Source organism: Eleutherodactylus coqui, chromosome 4, assembly GCF_035609145.1.
Source record: "Eleutherodactylus coqui strain aEleCoq1 chromosome 4, aEleCoq1.hap1, whole genome shotgun sequence".
Classification (NCBI taxonomy): domain Eukaryota; kingdom Metazoa; phylum Chordata; class Amphibia; order Anura; family Eleutherodactylidae; genus Eleutherodactylus; species Eleutherodactylus coqui.
In genome coordinates this window covers 225,258,774-225,277,543 of record NC_089840.1, presented here as the reverse complement: position 1 = coordinate 225,277,543, position 18,770 = coordinate 225,258,774, and the positions used below count along the sequence as shown (strand labels likewise).

Here is an 18,770-nt window from a genome sequence, read left to right as displayed (position 1 = left end):
CCATGTCAGTCATTCAAATTAATAGAAATGCATGCATGCACTAGATGTGCCAAAGCACCACATAGAGGGTGGTCCTGAACAAGGAGCCCTCTTTATGAAGTCTATTTGCCGTAACAGTGCACATGGACTGTGGTGTTTCAAGGTAAGGTAAAATAACTACTGCAACACTGAGATAAGAACAATGAAACATCAAAAGTATTATTCTGTTCACAAGTGTAGATTTTCTAGGGGTCTGTCAAGAATTGCTAGAGCCTTACAGACACTGCAATACAGATGAAAGTTGTTGGAAGTTCTAGGAAGTTTTTCTTGACTTCAAATATACTGGCTATAACTGAAAATGTAACTGTGAAGGTTCATGGCTCGAAAGGCTTTTCTAAGATTGCAAATATGCATAGCCAAGAGCAGAGCAGAAAACGGAATTTATGGTAAATCCTTATAATGCGTGAAGGAAGAATGAGGAGATAAGTGATCGCCAGATAAAAAGGTTAGAACAAAAGGCCAAGCTCTCAAAAAAATGCTACACAGCGTAGGAGCGAGGTATGAAATAGTAGGTGAATAAAATGGAAATATTTTTAACGAAACCTAGTTATAGCTTTAGATGCTAATGATGACCTGGTAGAACCTTAAGGTGAAACTTCAGTTAAAAATAAATATTCTCTTGAATTCATTAAATGATCTTTTCGAGTCCTCAAGAAATAATCTCATAGTCTCAGTCGTAAGGCATTTTTCAACTTCCTACTGGTAAGAAAGGAACAATTCTGGTTGCCCTTTGTTGAGAGTACATTTCTACAGGCCAATGGTTGGCTGAATACTCACTCTAACAAGTGATTACTGGTGGCTGGTGGCCCCTATAAACACGGTATCTGATAGGGTCTGAGTTGCTCAATAGCCGCAAGTTGTTTCATTTCAGTGAGGCAGTCAAAGAAAGTCGTTCAAAGATGAATGAATGGCTGTCAATAGAGAATGGAGGTGGGTGGCTGGAAGAAATCTCCGGTATGCTTTGCCTTCAGTCACTGAACGATTGTCCCTCGTGTGTGAAAGCACAGAAGCCCTAGTCGTCAGGACTGCTAATGCCCAACAGTCGTCCCGTCTACAACCACCCTGAGGTAGGATTCACTAGACTTGTAAACATAGATGTATATTTTTAATACCATTTTTTTCTACCATTCTATATATACTATACAGCTTTTATGCTGATTCTACGTAGGTGTCTTCATGTTATAGACTGAAAAGAAATCCTCATCCTTGTATTAGTTTCTTCTTTCTACCCTTTTACTTATTGTCTATAGATTAACCCCTTGAGTGGCGGGTTTCCTACCACCCTGTCAGACCCACCAGGGCAGGTTTTTAAAAATGGTCTAATCATTGAATTTCAACTAATTTTGCAGTTGCGTCTCAAGAGCCATAACTTTTTCATTTTTCCATTGACATGGCCATATAAGGGCTTGTTTTTTGCGGGACAAGTTGTGATTTTTTAAACGGGGGAGGAAAAAAAGAAATGGGGAAAAAAGAAAAAAGGGGCCATGTCATTAAGGGGTTAAATAATGCATTAACTTCCTTCTCTGGGTCATTACGACACATGGATACCACATGTGGGATTTTATTTTTGATTTTTTACAAAGTAAAGGGAGACAAGTCCCTTTAGGGGACTTCCACAGGGACCCATCAGGACCCCCTGATCACATTCCGGGGGTCCGATGGTGACAGCCCTTTACATGCTGCAGTGACAGCCCTTTACATGCTGCAGTCACATAGACTGCAGCATGGAAAGGGTTAACACAGCAGAGATCGGAGATTTTCTCTGATCTCTGCTGTAAGAGCTGGTACCTAGCTGTTCTCTCACAGCCAAGCACCAGCTCTCCCTGCCACAGAGACCATCGGCTTGCTTCTGACAAGCCGATGGTCTCTATGGCAGCCTATAAACAAAGCAGGACTTAAAAGCAGGAGATTGCCGGCATATCGACAATATCTTCTGCTGATTTTTCAAAGTCCTTGCTTTGTTCTCTCTGGGTCTGTTCAGGCAGAGCACAATGTCACAGCTTGTGGCATTGTGCTCTGCAGCTCCCATAGTGATACATAGCCCGGAAATCTTCCGGGCTATATCACTATCGGCAGTGGAGCTCGTCCCGGAAAATTTCCGGGCGTGCCACTCAAGTGGTTAAGTGGGAGACAGCAACACATAACTGCATAATTTGGTCTACACACTGGGTTTGCTTGCAGTCAGTAACCATGAAGACACAATACAGTGTAAAAGTATTAGACAGCTGTAAAAAAAATGCTGCAAAATAAGAATTTTTTTTTCAAAATTATAAGTCGGTTGATTCAGCAAAATCTTCAAAAACTGTGTGCAAATGTGCCTAGAAAATTGATGCTGTTTTGAAGGCAAAGTGAAGTCACACCGAAAGGAAGATCTAATTTAGATTCACTTTGCATTTTGTTAATCGAAAAAAAAAAATTATTGGCGCTATTTTTTTACGCCCTTTTTTCCCATTACTTTGCAGCATTTTTTTGGGCCACTTGCTCAAAATTTTTACCCAGTACTGTAGGCCGACATGAGAGCTTTGCATATATAAGACTGTTTGCAAAGTTGCAATTTAAGATGAATTGTAGCTAGTGATGAGCGAGCATACTCGCTAAGGTCAATTACTCGAGCGAGCATTGCCCTTAGCGAGTACCTGCCCTCTCGAGAGAAAAGGTTCGGGTGCTGGCGGCGGGCAGGGAGCTGCGGGGGAGAGAGGGGGAGAACGGAGGGTAGATCTCTCTCTCCCTCTATCCCCCCCCCTCGTTCCCCCCTGCTGACTGCCGCAACTCACCGCTCCCCCGCGCCAGCACCCGAACCTTTTCTCCTGAGCGGGCAGGTACTCGCTAAGGGCAATGCTCGCTCGAGCAATTGCCCTTAGTGATTATGCTCGCTCATCGTTAATTGTAGCTACTTTCTAAAAAAATGTAGCAAAGGTGTCGATTTTCTTTACAGTGCACATTGTAGAACTTGATGCACCTCATATTGATCTTACTCAAGCAGAGCACTAAAACTGAACATAATTCAAATCTACATATCAACACATATAACAACAGCTAAAGGGTCCAACCTCTTAGGGCCCCCTGTTAAAGCACCATCAAAAGTGCAAGAGAGTATGCAGGATAAGAGAATGAGTGTGCAAAATAAGATATATGCAAAGAGATAAAACCAGAGAAGAAAAGATCAAAAGATCCAAGAGATATTTGTGGACAAGTAAAGCCCTATCCAAATTTTTCTATGGGGTCTAACACCTACATCTCACACCACTTAAAACATAGTTATCGGTATATACAGTTAATAAAAATCTTGGCCCTGAGCTGCAACAGGGTGGTCCTGTCTGTGCATGGAGTATGTATATTTCCTAGATTGCCGCCAGTAAGGTCATTTCAGCAATGTTAACATGGGCAACCTGCCATTTTGAACTGAAATAAACAGATATACTAATAAGTGTCATCTTGTTACCGTGAGTCATCAGCCAGAGATATGCACACATCTATCTTGGGCCGCAATGCTATCTGCTTGTGTACATGCGAGCGTTTCTAAATCTGCAAACTAGGACCTAATGGTTGTTAAATACCACTGCTGGTATCCTGATGGTAAATGAGATGCAGTCAGGAGCTCATAATATTTACACTGATTACACAAATTTAATTATATACATAATTCCTCATTACTAAATTAGTAATATTAATAAATCAAAAGGAGATTAATCAAAACTTACCTTCTGCTCTGCAAAAGAAATTCAGAGCCTATGAATGTATAATGACACCTTTGAGATGAGGATATTCTAAGGTGGTGTTTTTAAGGCTACAACTTATTCCCAAGATTTTCTGTACTGTTGTCTTGCAGTATACATTGGGGAGATTAATCAATCATTAATTAATCTAAAATACATTGGGGAGATTAATCAAAACTAATGCAAATTGGAAATATTTAGGAGTTGCGCACAACAGCCAACCGGAATCCATCTATCAGTAGTGTGGCTGGTCTTGATCAGCCGGGGGAAAAAATCACCCCAATTCTAGCTCGAATTATAAATCAAATTTCCCATAATCCTGCTACAAAGATTAGTGTGCAGCCAATCAGCAGCCAGGGCGCCTTGTTGATGTCACCAAATGTGTCCTCCATCTATTAATTATTTGCACACCATACACAACTCACAGTGGGGTTTGTGGAATTCAGTTACACTGTGCCAAACCAACTGTACCGTTTGGCCTCCTGTTTTCACATATCGTACCTCCCAGGGATTGCTGCTTATTTAGTTGGTGGTGTTATTAATGTTTGGTTAATAGAATGCAAAAAGAAAATCAAACAGGGAAACATCGAATACAGTGCATGTTAGTGGCCTCAGACATTCAAAGTCCTTGGTGCTACTGGTGGTAGAGAATGGGCCAAGTTGGAAATTCAAGTGGCTCTCACTGAAGCAACAGCTCCATCTTCTGCAGGAGGTGAGGCAAGCCTGCTGCCATTCCTTAGAAGTGGTTCTCCCTATATGTTACATACATAGCACACAGAACAGGTCATAAATTGGATGACACAACATGCCTCAAGTACCACCACCTCCTTTTCTTCCCAGTCACAGGCAAACAGTAGTCAGTCTGCACCAGTCGGCAATAAGCATCCCCCCTTTACTTCACCCCATGCTATATTGCCACCACTCTCCAATGCAGTCCACATGGATCAGTCTGAGGAGTTGTCTGACCATTCAGTGTCATGGATGTGAATCAGGCAGTCCAAACAACCAGAGGTAGAAGACCAAGACATTGAATGCACTGATGCCCAACCATTTTTTTCCTTCAAAGAGGAAGATGAGGGTGAGTTAGTGCACATGGTAAGCTCTCTACAGGCAATATATACTCAGGGGGATGTGGAAATAGAGGTGCCAGAGCACTGTGACAAAGAGTCCAATCAGGAGAAGGATGACGAAGAGAAAGAGGAGGTGGAAAAGGATCAAGTACTCAATCTAACGTGGAGATGCAGGGAGAGTCATTATAGCAGCTCACAAGGAAAGGACGAAGAAGTGGACATTGCGAGGCAGCAAGCAGGGTGTCGTAGAAAAACAAAAGGCCAGTATCATCACCCTCAGGTACTACTAGACACAGCAGAAACATCTGCTCACAGGATTCGTGTAGCCTGGGCATTCTTTGAAAATCAGATGATGACAGAAGAGTGATCATCTGTAAGATCCGTGGTTAGCATTTAAAATGTTGAATGTAAACAGCCCCAACAAAACATGTATGACAGCCACATGACTCACCCTTCCACCCCCCGCCGCCTTGGAGAGCCCATTTGGGCCAGAGGGCAAAGAGTTAGCCTTAGGGCTTATTCCCATGAGCGTATATCGTCCGGCGTTTTCACGGCCGGCCGATATACGCTTCCCTCCCACTCACCGGCTCTCTGCTCCTCTCCTCCCCTTTCAAGTGGCTTGCAATGGTAGTGAGTGGGATGGGGTAGAGCTTAGCTCTGCCCCTCCCATTGCAAACACCGGACTGAAGAAGAGAGAGGCAGAAAGTCGGTGAGGGTGACGGAAGGCAGAAACTGCTTAGATAGAAGCATATATCGGCGGGCGTGAAAAGCCGACCGATATACGCTCGTGTATTTAAGCCCTCATCTTGTTCCCTCTTCCCCTGCTGTAGTTGTCTCTTCCTCCAGCTCTCTCCCAGGTCAGCAGCCATCCCTCCATCACCCAACCATGGGAACGTAAAAAAAAATATCACTCCGTCCATCCACAAGCACAGAGCCTGAATGCAAGCACTGCACAGCTGTTTGCACGGGAAAAGCTGCCATATAGGCTAGTGGACACAATTGCATTTTGCAACATAATGCTCCATGCTAACCCATAGTACCAGACACCCACCCGCCATTTCTTTGCCCAAAAAGTCGCCCTGCCCTGCACCGCTATGTGAAGGATAAGGTGCCCCTGGCAGCAGGGTGCACCTGACTATGTACACGTGGTCCAGAAAGAGTGGCCAGGGGAGTTATATCTTTAACAGCACACTGGGTCAATGTTCATGGGGCATGAAGCCATAAGTGGTGGTCCACATTTCATGGTACTCCCAAGACTTGTGGGAAATTCAACCATGTCTGTCCTGTCTCAACCACCCTGCTCATTCTTGTCCCTCGTGTCTTCATACCACCTTTCAACACTCTTGACATCAGCATAGATATCCTTATGTGACAAAACCTGGCCTCCATAGAGCGCTGCACATAGTAAAAGCAAACATGCTGACCTAAAACTCATATAGCAAGGAGAGCAGCCACACAGCCAAAAAACTGTGTATGGCTCTGCAGGCCCAGGCTGATGGGTAGTTGACTCCACACAATCTGAAGCCAGACAAGGTCATGTGTGACAATGGGACCAACCTGCTAGCAGCCCTTTGCTTTGGAAATCTCACACATGTACCTTGCTACAGGACCTCAGTGATAATGATGTGTTGTGGTCACAGGAGGGGAAAGTAGTAACAATCTCCCAACTGTCTAGCCAGTCTGCCATTACTCAACATCGCAGGGAGGGTGGCATTGGGCAAGAAAAAGGGTGGTCTTCTCCAACACATTTCTCTGCCCATGGGAGAAGTATAGAGGAGGAAGAGCAGGAGGAAAAAAAGGAGGGAGATATTATAGGTCCAGAGCCACGGGTGGTGGCTACACAACATTCCTTCCATCCATCCCTAACCGCAGCTATTCTACATGGATGGTGGGAGCAGCCGGAGAACACTCTTAGGCCTGACCCTGAGTAATGTGGGTGATCACCCTTAGGCACTTTGAGGCATATGAGTGCTTTTATGCTGCAGTGTTGGCAGCCCACATAAAAGCATGAGATCCTTAGTGGGCAGTCACCTTCTTCGATCTCATTCCGCCAGAGAGGAATTTCAAAATGTAGCACTATCAAGATCTGTTAAGTTGCTTAAGCAGAACATTTCCCCATTACCGTGGGGATGCATCCACAACTTTTGTTCTAGGAGACCCTATGTGGGCCTTTCTTTTTTTTCAGTGACATCCGTGTACTATGATTGACCCCTACATCACTGTACCCTGTTTTGACCAATTTTTGGGAGGAGCAAAGTGTTCCCAGGCAATTTGGGAAGGCTGGCTTCATTGGGAACCTTCTGGAAGACAAATCAGTCAACCTAATTTTTACTCCATTTGACTTTAATTGGAGTTGAAACCAAGGGTCCCGATTCACAATGATTTTCTTGAAATCGGCTCAATAAAAACACAAATCGATTATTCCACTAAACGCTCACCACTATCTCTCAGAGCCTTCCTCTGTTTACTCATGTCAGAGTTAGACTTCCTGCAGTACCCATTGCTAGAGCATTGCCCAAAATTTGGTACTTGGGAGGTAAGGTGGTCTCTCTTTAATTCAGGAAGCTTAGACTTGGAACCATGGCTGACAGTAAAGTTGAAAATCATCCATTGTCCACTAAAGATGGAGTCTGCTACAGGCAGGGGTGAGCTAAGTATCATTCATATCATATCGTATGCTGGAGCAATAATGTTCATGGACCTCTTTACCAACCAAGATACAGATTTTAGTTGTACTATATATTGTACTTTGTTCAAGAAAATGTATTTAAAGGGAGTCTGTCATCTACTTTAAGGAGCTAAGCTTATAGGCTGAAAATATCTGACCCGCTCAGTCGGGGATGTAAGTTTTATACTTACCTTGCCCATCATTTCCCCAATGTCCGCTCTGAAAGCCACCACTGAAGGCATTGAACAGCACGCTAAGTAGTTCACCCATTCTGGTTTTAGATTGGGCAGACTATTTACCATGCTGCTGAATGCACTGCAGCGGTGACTTTCAGTGCTGAAACTGGAGGAACAACAGGGAAAGTAAGTATGGACCCAAAACAGGGTTCTAATGGTTCTGTTCGCTCAACACTAGTCCCGAATACTGGTGTATAATACTGTCTAGGAGTCATAAAAGCCCTTTATAACACTCTCAGAGTATTATACAGGGCGCTTAGAAGACAGTGTTAAACACCAGTTTTAGGGGTTCTGGTGAACTTTTGGTTCAGCAAAAGCTCAGCGAACTGGCAGAACCCAACTTTTCAAAGGTTCGCTCATCACTACTACCTGTATAAATCTGTATGTTATTGGCATCTGTAGGCAGAAGTAATTAAAGGGATTCAGAGGTCCTTATGATAAAAAGGGAGTTTGGCTCTGGCCCTTCAGAACTCAACTGGGTAGACAAGACTTTCTCCCCTTTGACAATGGCCACAGATGATGACAAAAACCACTTGTATTACCATTACTCTAATACATTATATTCTCTATTGCTCTTATTATAAAGCTCTCTGTCATAAAGAATAGTTGAAATTACAATGTTATTACATGTTGTGACATTAATATTTATGTGACGGATAATGCAATCACTGTGTATACTGCATTTATGTATGCTAAACTGTAATTACATAATCATGCATGTAAAACACCAAATCTGTTTAGAGGGTTTTGCTTTGTCTCTTTATTTTCTGCTTCTTTAGGCTAAGTTTACAGGGGTGAGTGCGATATTGGGCTGTGAATCACCCCCTGATATTGCGCTCGCCAACATGTGATATCCTCGTGATATCCTTGTGAGGCGTTTTTATATCAAAACCGCCTCAGAGATCATGGAGTTTCTTCCATTGTCTTCAATGGGAAGATCTCGCATCACACCGCATGCACATAGTATGATGCTACCGCTGGCCCTATTGGAGACAAAAATAGGACATGACGCGAGTTGTTTCCCGCATCGCAGTACGATACAACGCGGAAAAAAAATCACTCATGTGTATAACTCCATTCAATAGAATGGGGTTCATAATTATGTGAGATTTGTGTGTCTCACAACGTACAAATCCTGCACGATTTTCTTGGCCGTGTGAAAACGGCCTTATAGGTTGAGAGTGTTTGAATATTGTTAATTATATAGGAGTTTTTTTTAATTGTATGTAGGAAAATCCAGGTTATAAAGGTACCTGCCCGCAAATATTACCTTCTGAAGACAAAACTGCAAATATGAAATCACTGGGAAGTACATCACAAACTGCACTCTGGTGAGTATTAAAGTGTGCAGATTCTTGTATCAGTACACACGTAGCAATTTACTGACTGAGAATCATTTTATTAAGGTTAAAAGTTTCTTACCATTAAAGCCAGTGATTGGCAGCAGCGGTCATGTGCCTAAACGGTACTTGATTAACTTGCAAGACATAGGCAAAGACAGGAGCAGTGGGGTGGGAGGGACTAAACTGGAGAGTATAGGCTTGTCTATTATTTTGTAAGTATTCACTGAGTGTCTAGGGAAATAACCCTGACATAACATGTGCCAAGTACAGACAAGTATAAGTGAAAGTGATTACTTTTAACATTTTATTCTGTGCTTTTGTAGTGGCCCAGAGTTATCAGGGCCCCTACATAAGTATGCATGTGTTCATCTTCTGTAATTGTATTGTCAGTGTCTTTTATGTGTGCGTATCTGTGATGTGTATTGCACTTCTGCAGCACTGAATGGGTTAGTGTCTGGGTTATGTCTGGAAAATGTATCTTGTTGTGTGTCACTTGATCATGTTTCATATATGTGTTTGCAAGGTGAATGCAAGTCAGTCTGATAGTTAGTTAGCAAGCGTCTTCTTGCTAAGGTCAGTCTGCGAGTAGTCTTGGCAAGTCTGCAAGTTGGTTGGAGTCTGAGGAATTTAGAGACTTTTAGTAAGTAGGAAAAAACTGTGCGTTGTCCTACAAGGAGCACCAGGATGGAAGAGGCTGAGCGATGGCTTGATGTGTGCCCTGGGCCCTGTTCACCCAGGCCTCCCTGATATTAATACGGAGAACTGAGAGAGAGAGTGCTACGTTTGTGTGGGCGAATAGGCATAGGGCCCACACGAACGTGACCAAGCAAGGATAGATAGGGAACACAAAGGTGAACTACCACAGATATACACCTCTCCCTATCTCCTACTAGGTTTAGTGACACACAGCTACCTAAGCGGGGACATCGACCCTATAAAGGGCGGCCCAGCGGTCTTCGGATCTGGGCCCTTGCTGCTCCTAGGAACCACACACCAAGGATAGGACACATAACCATGCCACGATGACAGGGACAAGTGGACAGAGTAAGCTGACACACAGAGCTGGGATCACACCATACAGCAGCCAAAATGCAAACACTAGTAGCAGGTGATAACCTATATATAACAGGTATTAGTTGACATTTTGATCAAAGTATGGAACCTAGCGGGCCACGTCACGGCTCCTGGCTATACCGCTAGTCCCTACACTAACTAGGAGTCCAGTGGCATCCAACATAGTTCACACCGCAAGCTGCAACAGCACAGACAACAGTACACAAGTCCCACAGCAAGCTGTATGGGACAGACACCTGGACACAAGTCACACAGCAAGCTGTACAGGACAGACAACAGGTCACAAGTCACACTGCAAAATGTACAGGACAGACAACAGGACACAAGTCACACAGCAAGCTGCAAGCTGAATTAACATGACTGCTCACCCTGAACACAGGACAAACACTGGCAGGAGCTGGGTTTATATGTGCTGCAGACTAAAGGAGATTGGCTGCTGGAGAATACCACACCCAGCCAGCTCAATTAACCCCAACCTGTGAAGGTGTGCTCTTGGAACCCTGTAGTACAGCAGATCCCAGCAGCACACCCTGACAGAGAGAGAGTGAGTGAGAGGTACTGCAATGCAGCGCTGAGTGCCCTTTTCCAAATGTGAGTGTTGACCGGTAGACAACTGGAAAGAGAAGGAGAGTGGCCGGGAACAGAACCCCGAAGATAACTAGGACTGTGGACTCGTCTGTCAACCTGTGAATCCTTCCTGTCACACCCCTATTGTGTCTGCACCGGAGTCCTGCTGGATTGTACAAAGTTTTGGATTGTAACCGTTATTTGAAGGAACCGAGCTCAACCGAATGTTCCTGGTTTTGCTCTGAAACGTTATCCCTGTATGTGGACTCTTTATTACCAACTTCTGGATTCACTGCAGAGGATGGAACGGTGGCGTCACATGTGACAAAAGGACTTAGGGTAAACCGCATACTGTGTTACCCTGTGAAACTCCCCCAGCAGTAACTTCATCGGGCTACCCCCAGAAGAGGAGATAGTAGAGCCCTGTGACAAGGCCTTATCTACCCCGCTATCTCCTCTGCTTTGGGCCCACTCCTCGGACGCTGCACTTTCTATAGAGAAAAATACTAATTTTAGTGTCTCCTCCATGGTATTTAAATCACCATCAGACTGTCTGATGGACAGCTCTTCATCCTCTTCATCCAAAGTCATTTGGGCTTTTTCCACCTTCACATTGATAACTGATAACTTCATCTCACATTGTTTCGACACGTTCATACAACTCCCCATAGGTTCGATGACGTCACGTGCAGGAAACAAAGTCAGGGCTGCGGCGCGGATGCAGATCCATGGCATCTCATCATTGTGGACAGGAAGAAAACCCACACTCTTCTGGATGAGGAACCACCTATCAGATGGTCCAATGGTGATTTAAATACCGCGCTGGTAATCGTGGTACCACGATTCTAACTGAAAGATTTTTTACTATTAGAAGCACAGAATAAAATTAAAAAAAATTACTTTTAACTGCACATCTTATGTTAGGATTAGTTTGGTATATTAAGTTAAATTTCCCTTTAAAAGTTTGTGCCAAGTTAGAAAGTTATCCCCTATCCAGTGAAATGTCCATGCTGATTGGATGGATTTTCTAGCAAAATGAATCTACTGTAAATTCGTACTGTCTGTGACATTACTTGTTGAGTCTGGTTTCAAGTTACGATGGCCCATTGTATGTTGAAAATATTGTATCCTGAGGCTATTGTAACTTTCCCTGTATTTGGTTTGCCCATCGAAATATATGGACTGTATTTGCTGCAATCACTTTGTGTAGAGGTAACCAACGAGTACCATATGGCTTTGTTCACACTAGCTTCCAACCATGAGAACTATGCTGGATCCATTTTCCAAAGGTTGGAGCAAGAGTAGTGCTGCCGGGTGCGCTATTGCTCTCGTTTATCAAAAATACTGAAAGTGGCATAGAAAACCCCGACAGATGTGTGAACACCAGTATGGATACATTTTAAGTTTCCTCTCTTCATTTTCTTTAAACTTACACTGCAAAATGTACATTTTATTTTCCAACATAAAACTTCTTCAACCATAAACCAAACAAGCAGATAATCAATGAAAATGTGTTTAAAGCTGTTGTTATTCTAGATTATATGGTGATAAAATCTACATAAAAAGTTACTATGCAAGTACTTTGCTTTACGTACTGGTGCTCATACTGTATGATAGCTCAGATCAGGGGCATAACTAAAGGCTCAGGGGCCCTGATGCAAAACGTGAACTGCCCCTCCCCCCAGCACTCTATCTGTATCTGTACCCATACCCATACCTAAAGCATGCTGCACAGAGACATAACTTGAAGCTTCTGGACCTCAATGCAAAACCTGTAACAGGGCCCCCAACTATAATGCTTTATTCATAGTACTGGGCTCCCTATATAGAGAAGAGAGGCCTTATGGGCCCCCTAGGGCTCCTGGGCCCGGGTGCAACCGCATCCCCTATAGTTACGCGCCTGGCTCAGATGTCTGTTATCTGCTATTGTAACAAGTCCAGTTTGTCACGGACACTGGATAGGGAGAGCACCTAGGTGTGAGGAGACTTATAAGGCCATGCATGCTCCTCTGGGAAATATAGGCAAATGTGAGGTGGTACAATGCCTCTACAGCACCACCTATTAGAAGGTAGCAATCCTGCTAATCAAAGTATGACCTTTTAGCAGGCCTTGTAACAGTGACTGGGAATACAACACAAAGCCAGAAGGAAAAGATAACTATGTTCATCTGAGGCACTGTAGAGATATTGTCCAACATCCTATTTGCATATTTCCCAGAGGAGCATGGATGGCCTTATAAGTCTCCTCACACCTACTAGGTGATCTCCCTAAGGAGAAACTTTCCCCCTCCTGACCCATATTATAGGCAGCTCACCCAGCCAACCTACTGCACACTGATGAGGGGTAAAAGTTCTTAAACTGTCTGTCTGTACATGGCTATCTTTTCCTTCTGGAGAAGACTCCGGCTTTGGCTTATATTCCCAGGCCGTTAAATAGCCTGACATTGACTTGCAGGGATACTTGCTTCCAATAAGAGGCGCTGTAGAGCATTGTTCCATTGTCACAGACTCTCTGACGGTATACTTGAGCACTTAAAGGGGTATTCCAGTTGTGAAGCAAATTTTTCAAAAATTCCAAACATGAAGAGTGTTTGTGCCATGTTTGTGCTTAGCTGGTTTCTGGTATAAATCGCACAGCCATTACCTTCTCATTTTTCCGCCATTTCTGATGTTTTGCCACATCACTATTTTCCAAGATGGCGGCCACATCCCAATTTCCTGCTCAGTACTTCCTTCCTGTACATGTCTGCACTAACTGCTGCACTGCTATTGGTCAACAATCCAGTTTCGAGAGTTGAGTAGAAAAAAAACATCCCTGGTCGTTCTAAAGGCCCCTTCACACTGGCGAATGCGATATCGGACAGTGAATCATGTCCCGATATCACACCTGCCAACATGTGAAAACAGCCTCGCATCACTGCAGGGCTGAAGGCAATCCCCATAGCAGCAGAGGATTGTGGAGTTCCCCCATTGCTTTCAATACGGCTGACGCTGCTGCCAATCGACCCCATTGAGAACAGTGGGCGATCTCGCAGAAAGATAGGAGATGCTGCGATATGTTTCCCGCATCGCAGGGCCATGTGGACAATATTGCTCATGTGTATGACCCTGTTCAAAAGAATAGTGTTCATATTTGTGCATCTCGCAACGCACAAATCTCACGCAATTTTCACGCCAGTGTGAAAAAGCCCTTACTGAGCAAGCCCAACCGGTAGAGCTGGAATACCTACAGGTCGTATCCAGAGGCAATCTGGGAATAAACACTTCTGAAGTACCAGGAGAAGGTAATGGTTTACAGACCAACAGACACAAAATCCAAAGTAGAACCACATTGCACACATTAATATTTAATTGGCATTCATTTGGCAAAAACTTTGCATAACCGGAATACCCCTTTAAGACGCAGCACTGCACTCTGGGAGAGCCAGATTTCCCAACATTAGATTATTATACAGTGCCTACTGTAAAGATTAGTCATCCCAAAATGTAAATCACTGGATTCACAAAGTGAAATGAGTGTATTACACAATAATGGGATATTTATATATTCGATTCTAAAAATATTAGTTTCCATAGAAACAGAGTAAAATGGTGATCGCAAAAGCAGTCCTACTGTAGGTTATTGTTGTATTTTCTGTTTGTGTTTTAGATTGAACCTACCATAGAAGGTTAGGGTATTATACAGTATATAATAGAAATGCTTTGTATCTGTATGGAAGAGGAAAATTTAAATTTTTTTATTATGATGTAAGTTTGGGAAGGGGGAATTGTTCTCCTTGTAGAGAGCAACACAAGGGTCTAGGGAGTCTTATTAGACATGCAATGCTCTTTGGGAAAAAAGCTATGCAAATTAGTGAATGAAAAATGGCTGTACAGTGCCACTGACTGGACGGTAGTTACACTATCAGTCATTTATTGACCTTTTAGCAGACATTGCAGTGTAATTAGGGGTGTAAGCCAAATCAAAGTATCAATGCGCATACAGCGGTTTTAGGCTGTGTTCACGCGGCCGTGAAAATCGTGCGAGATTGGTGCTTTGCGAGACGCACAAATATGAACGCCATTTTTTTGAATGGGGTCATACACATGAGCGATGTTTTCCTGCATTACACCGTGATTCACGGCCCCATATCATGCTCGCCCATGTGAAGTTACCCTTAGGGCGCCTTCACACTGGCAAAGAAATCGCACGATTTCCCAGCACTGCGAGAAATCGTAAAATTATGAAGCCAATGGCTTCCAATAGCTCCATTCACATGTGTGATGTTTTACCGCTTGCAATGCAGCACTGAAACAAAATCGCAGCATGATCATTGTTTTTGTGATCTCGCCCATTGTTTCCAATGGGGCCAGCAGCAGAAGCGCCGGCCCCATTGAAATCAATGGGAGATGATCACGATCCTCTGCCACTGCTCACTTTGAATGACAGCTGAGTGCTGCCTCTGATTGGTCACAGCACTCAGCCAATCAGAGGAAGCGCTTTCAGGAGGCGAGGATTTTTCAATCCCCTGCCAGAAGAGAAGCAGAAGAAGAGTGCCAGGGACCTTCTAGAAGACGCACTGGAGATGACAGCGCTTCTAAGGTGATGTATTATTTTTTTCTACAGTTATGGACTATTTTTAAGGTATGGCTTATATTTCAAGCCTGCCCCTCTCACCCCCCCCCCCCCCCCCCTCCCCGTTCCCCCCGAAAATCCTGGCCGCGGGGAGTGCCCTGCCACTGCTGTCATCCAGGGCTTCAGAAGGATTGCAAGAGCGATATCGGGGCGTCAATCACATCCTGATATCGCAGGAGCCCTTAGGGTTCTTGCCTCTCGTCGGTGCACAGTAAGGTACTGCTTGGTTAGCTACCAACAGTAGTTATAAGTAAAAAGTTCTTACTTTCCTTTTTTTCTACCTAAGTTTTGAGGGTACTTTATAACAATAAGCCAGCAATGGATTACAGAAAGTTGGTGGGTGGGGGAGTAGGTATGATATATGACTTAGGCTGCCTTCACATCGATGGCAGGGGTTCCGGATTCCTGCTCCATTTGGAACCAAACAACTCTGAACAGACCCAACTGACTATAATGGAGTCTGTTCAGTTTCCGCTCAGCTGCCCAGCATTTTTGGGGGGACAAAACGCTGCAAGCAGCACTATTTCTCCCAGTTTTTTGTGCCGGCTCTGCGACAGAACCGGAGATTCCAGCGCAGATGTGAACCTGGCTTTACATATGTTCATCAAAATGCTCATACTAAATTTGCAGAACTGACATTTTGAAGCTTGAAGGGTTAATACCCTATTCTTACCACGGACTCTTTAAGGTTAATATGTGAGTGTCAGAGTTATTTTATGGCATGATAATATCAATGTTATACAAATGTTGATACTACAGAACCTACTGCAGACACATCAAGGTCACATTCCTATACTATGTTATTCCTATGCACAGTCGTCTCCTCTAGGGACGGTCACCCAAATGTACTCATCTGGACCAGTGTGGACAGTGACGTACATAGAAAAGTGGTTATTGTGGAAAATGTACAGGGGAAAAAATACCAAATCCAATTCAAGTAAGAAATATATATTTTATATAGTTCAAACCCAGAATGTGCGCTGGAGCGTCTCACACTCCCGGCAAGTAACTGATTTTTCTGGGGAAAGTTTTTGCCAGCTACTGTATATATTTCCTTTGCAATGTCCACTGCAGGTAAAATATGAGGGGGTGCTGATAAGTCTTTGGCTTTAACCACAAAAAAATTAGCATAGTACAATAAAATTTCAGTTATTTTACATAGTCTCCTCGGATATCAATGCACTTCTGATTGCTGTGTTACAACTTCTCTAACTCGTTTAGATAGAATTCCTTTGATTACGTGGCAAACCAGGCACCAACTGCTGTAACTGCATCAGAAATGGAAACAAAATTAGTTCTTTTGAGGTGTTTCTTCAAATTGGAAAACGGATGATAGTCCGAGGGTTTCCAGATTAGGTGAATGAGGAGGATGATTCAGCACCTCAGCGACCAGGTCAGCCAGTTTGCTGTGGGTGGTGGCATTTCTGTGGGATAGTCATGCAAGTACACAACCCCTTGAGTCAACTCTTGGTGTCTTTTTTAACTTCAATTTACCCAGACGTATTGTGTAACTCACAGCCATGATAGTAGACCCCTTTGGAAGGTCGGCCACTAGCAGTATCCCAACTTTATCCCAGAAGACAGACGCCATCAACCTGGATGATGACTTTTGCACTCTGAATTTCTTTGAACCTAGAGAACCACTGTGTCTCCATTCTTTTAACTGCTGTTTTAACTCAGGCTAGAGAAAAAAAATGAACAAACAGTGCTCCATAGTACAAATGTGTGGTGCTAAATATGGGAGAGAAAAGGAATATTAGTACTTGAGTGCCGGAAGGGCAAGCAATATGGTGCGTCCTGGTAGCAGCAGCTTTCCCAGTCCAGATAGACAAAGCTTCCATAACAATGCAGAGAAGTAGGAATCAAGGGCAACTACGCACTAGGATGAAGGAATTAGGCAGGAGGAGACATTGCGGGCAACACATTTCAGCAAGGTCTCCTCCTATGTAGTGGCCCAGAGTAGGGGTATCTTTGGATGAGGTATGTATGCCATGTGTGCTTTGTTGCTTGGTATATTCATGTCACTCTGTGTTCTGTGTTTGTGCTAACAAATTTTGTGGTGGCAAGTCTGTCTCTTCTAACTTGGTGTCTGTGTTGTGATTGGAGGGTTAGCCAAGTTGAGAGGCTGAGTCGAGAGTAGAGAGATGTAGTCGGTGGAGGAGGATGTGTCAGCGAGAGGTTGAAGCTCTGGTGCTTCTGCCTGTGCAGAGCCGCGGGCCTCTCTCACTTGCCGTGGGACGTATCCCCTCAGGGGACTGAAGCTCGGAGTTCAAATCCTACTGTAGTACCTGCAGGAAGTAGTTAGCAAGCAAAGAAAGGCAAAGTTGTAAGTTGTTAACCATGTCAAGAGTGTACCCCCAGGGATCATCTATCAGATAACTTTGACTGAGGACACTTATAAGACGGGAAGGAAGAATGACTCCTGGAAGGCGTGTATGTTTGTAACAGAATTTGAGAAGGAAGGAAGTGTTTTTTCAACGCAATCTGTTCTTGGAAAATTGAAGTTGACTCTGAGAGTAAACATAAACCGTGTGCCTTTTATTTGAAAGGAGTGACCGTTTGCTGGAGCAGAGGCACCTGTGTCATGTGACATATTGTTAAGGACTATTACCACCATTTACTCTTTACTGTTTTTGCACTGCGCGCGACCGAGCTGGACCACATTCCGCCATTGTTCGAAGAGATTGCAGAGCCACCCGTCACAACCATCTTGAGAACCCCTGTGGTCTCTCCCGCATTGACCAGCCTCCGCTCGGATGCTTTTGACTTAGAATAAAAAAAATCCAAGTCTCATCCATCGTCACCAGTCAAGACAGAAAAGCATCAGCATCCTGCCAAAGCTCTGCAGAATTCATAAGAGGCTTGCACTCAGGTCTGCTTTTGATTTGATGACATTTCAGGACCCATTTGACACATACATTCCTCATGTTCAGATGATCGTAAATTATGGATCCAACTCTTTCTCTGAAAATGTTCAGAACCTCAGCAATCATCTTAGCAGAAATTTGCCAATGTTCCAGAATCATGCCATGCATGGTGTCTATGGTTTATGGACAAGGGCACTTGTCACCTAATGTTGGCTCCATGTCGCCGTGAATGTCTTTGTCCGACATCCCTTTCAAAAACAGTAACTCCTCTCTGTGCTGTTTTGCAGTGAAATCTGTTGCAGAATCCACCATATTGTCTTCCAACCAAAATTAGCTCACAGATTATTGCAAAGATTGAGTTTACAAATAATATAATATACATTTAATTGGTGTGAAAACAAATCAAGATTGCAAGACCATCAGCAGCACTCTTGTATATGCTGGTTGTTCAAGTGAACAGTCATTCATTTAATGTGTTAATTAGGGATGAGCAAGCGTACTCGGAAAATTTGGGTGCCGGCACGGAGCGGGGAGCTGCAGGGGAGAGCGGGGAGGAACGGAGGTAAGATCTTTCT

General features: G+C 43.8%; 1 protein-coding gene across 2 annotated transcripts in view; it reads left to right on the top strand.

Moving 5' to 3' along the window:
* The window catches only part of FAM13C (family with sequence similarity 13 member C), a 284,231-nt gene that overhangs the window by 54,424 nt on the left and 211,037 nt on the right, over positions 1–18,770 (top strand). For both annotated transcript variants that reach the window (XM_066600788.1, XM_066600787.1), the window contains exon 6: positions 8,960–9,060. In XM_066600788.1, the coding sequence (XP_066456885.1) occupies positions 8,960–9,060 (101 nt within the window). The remainder of the gene's footprint in view (positions 1–8,959; positions 9,061–18,770) is intronic.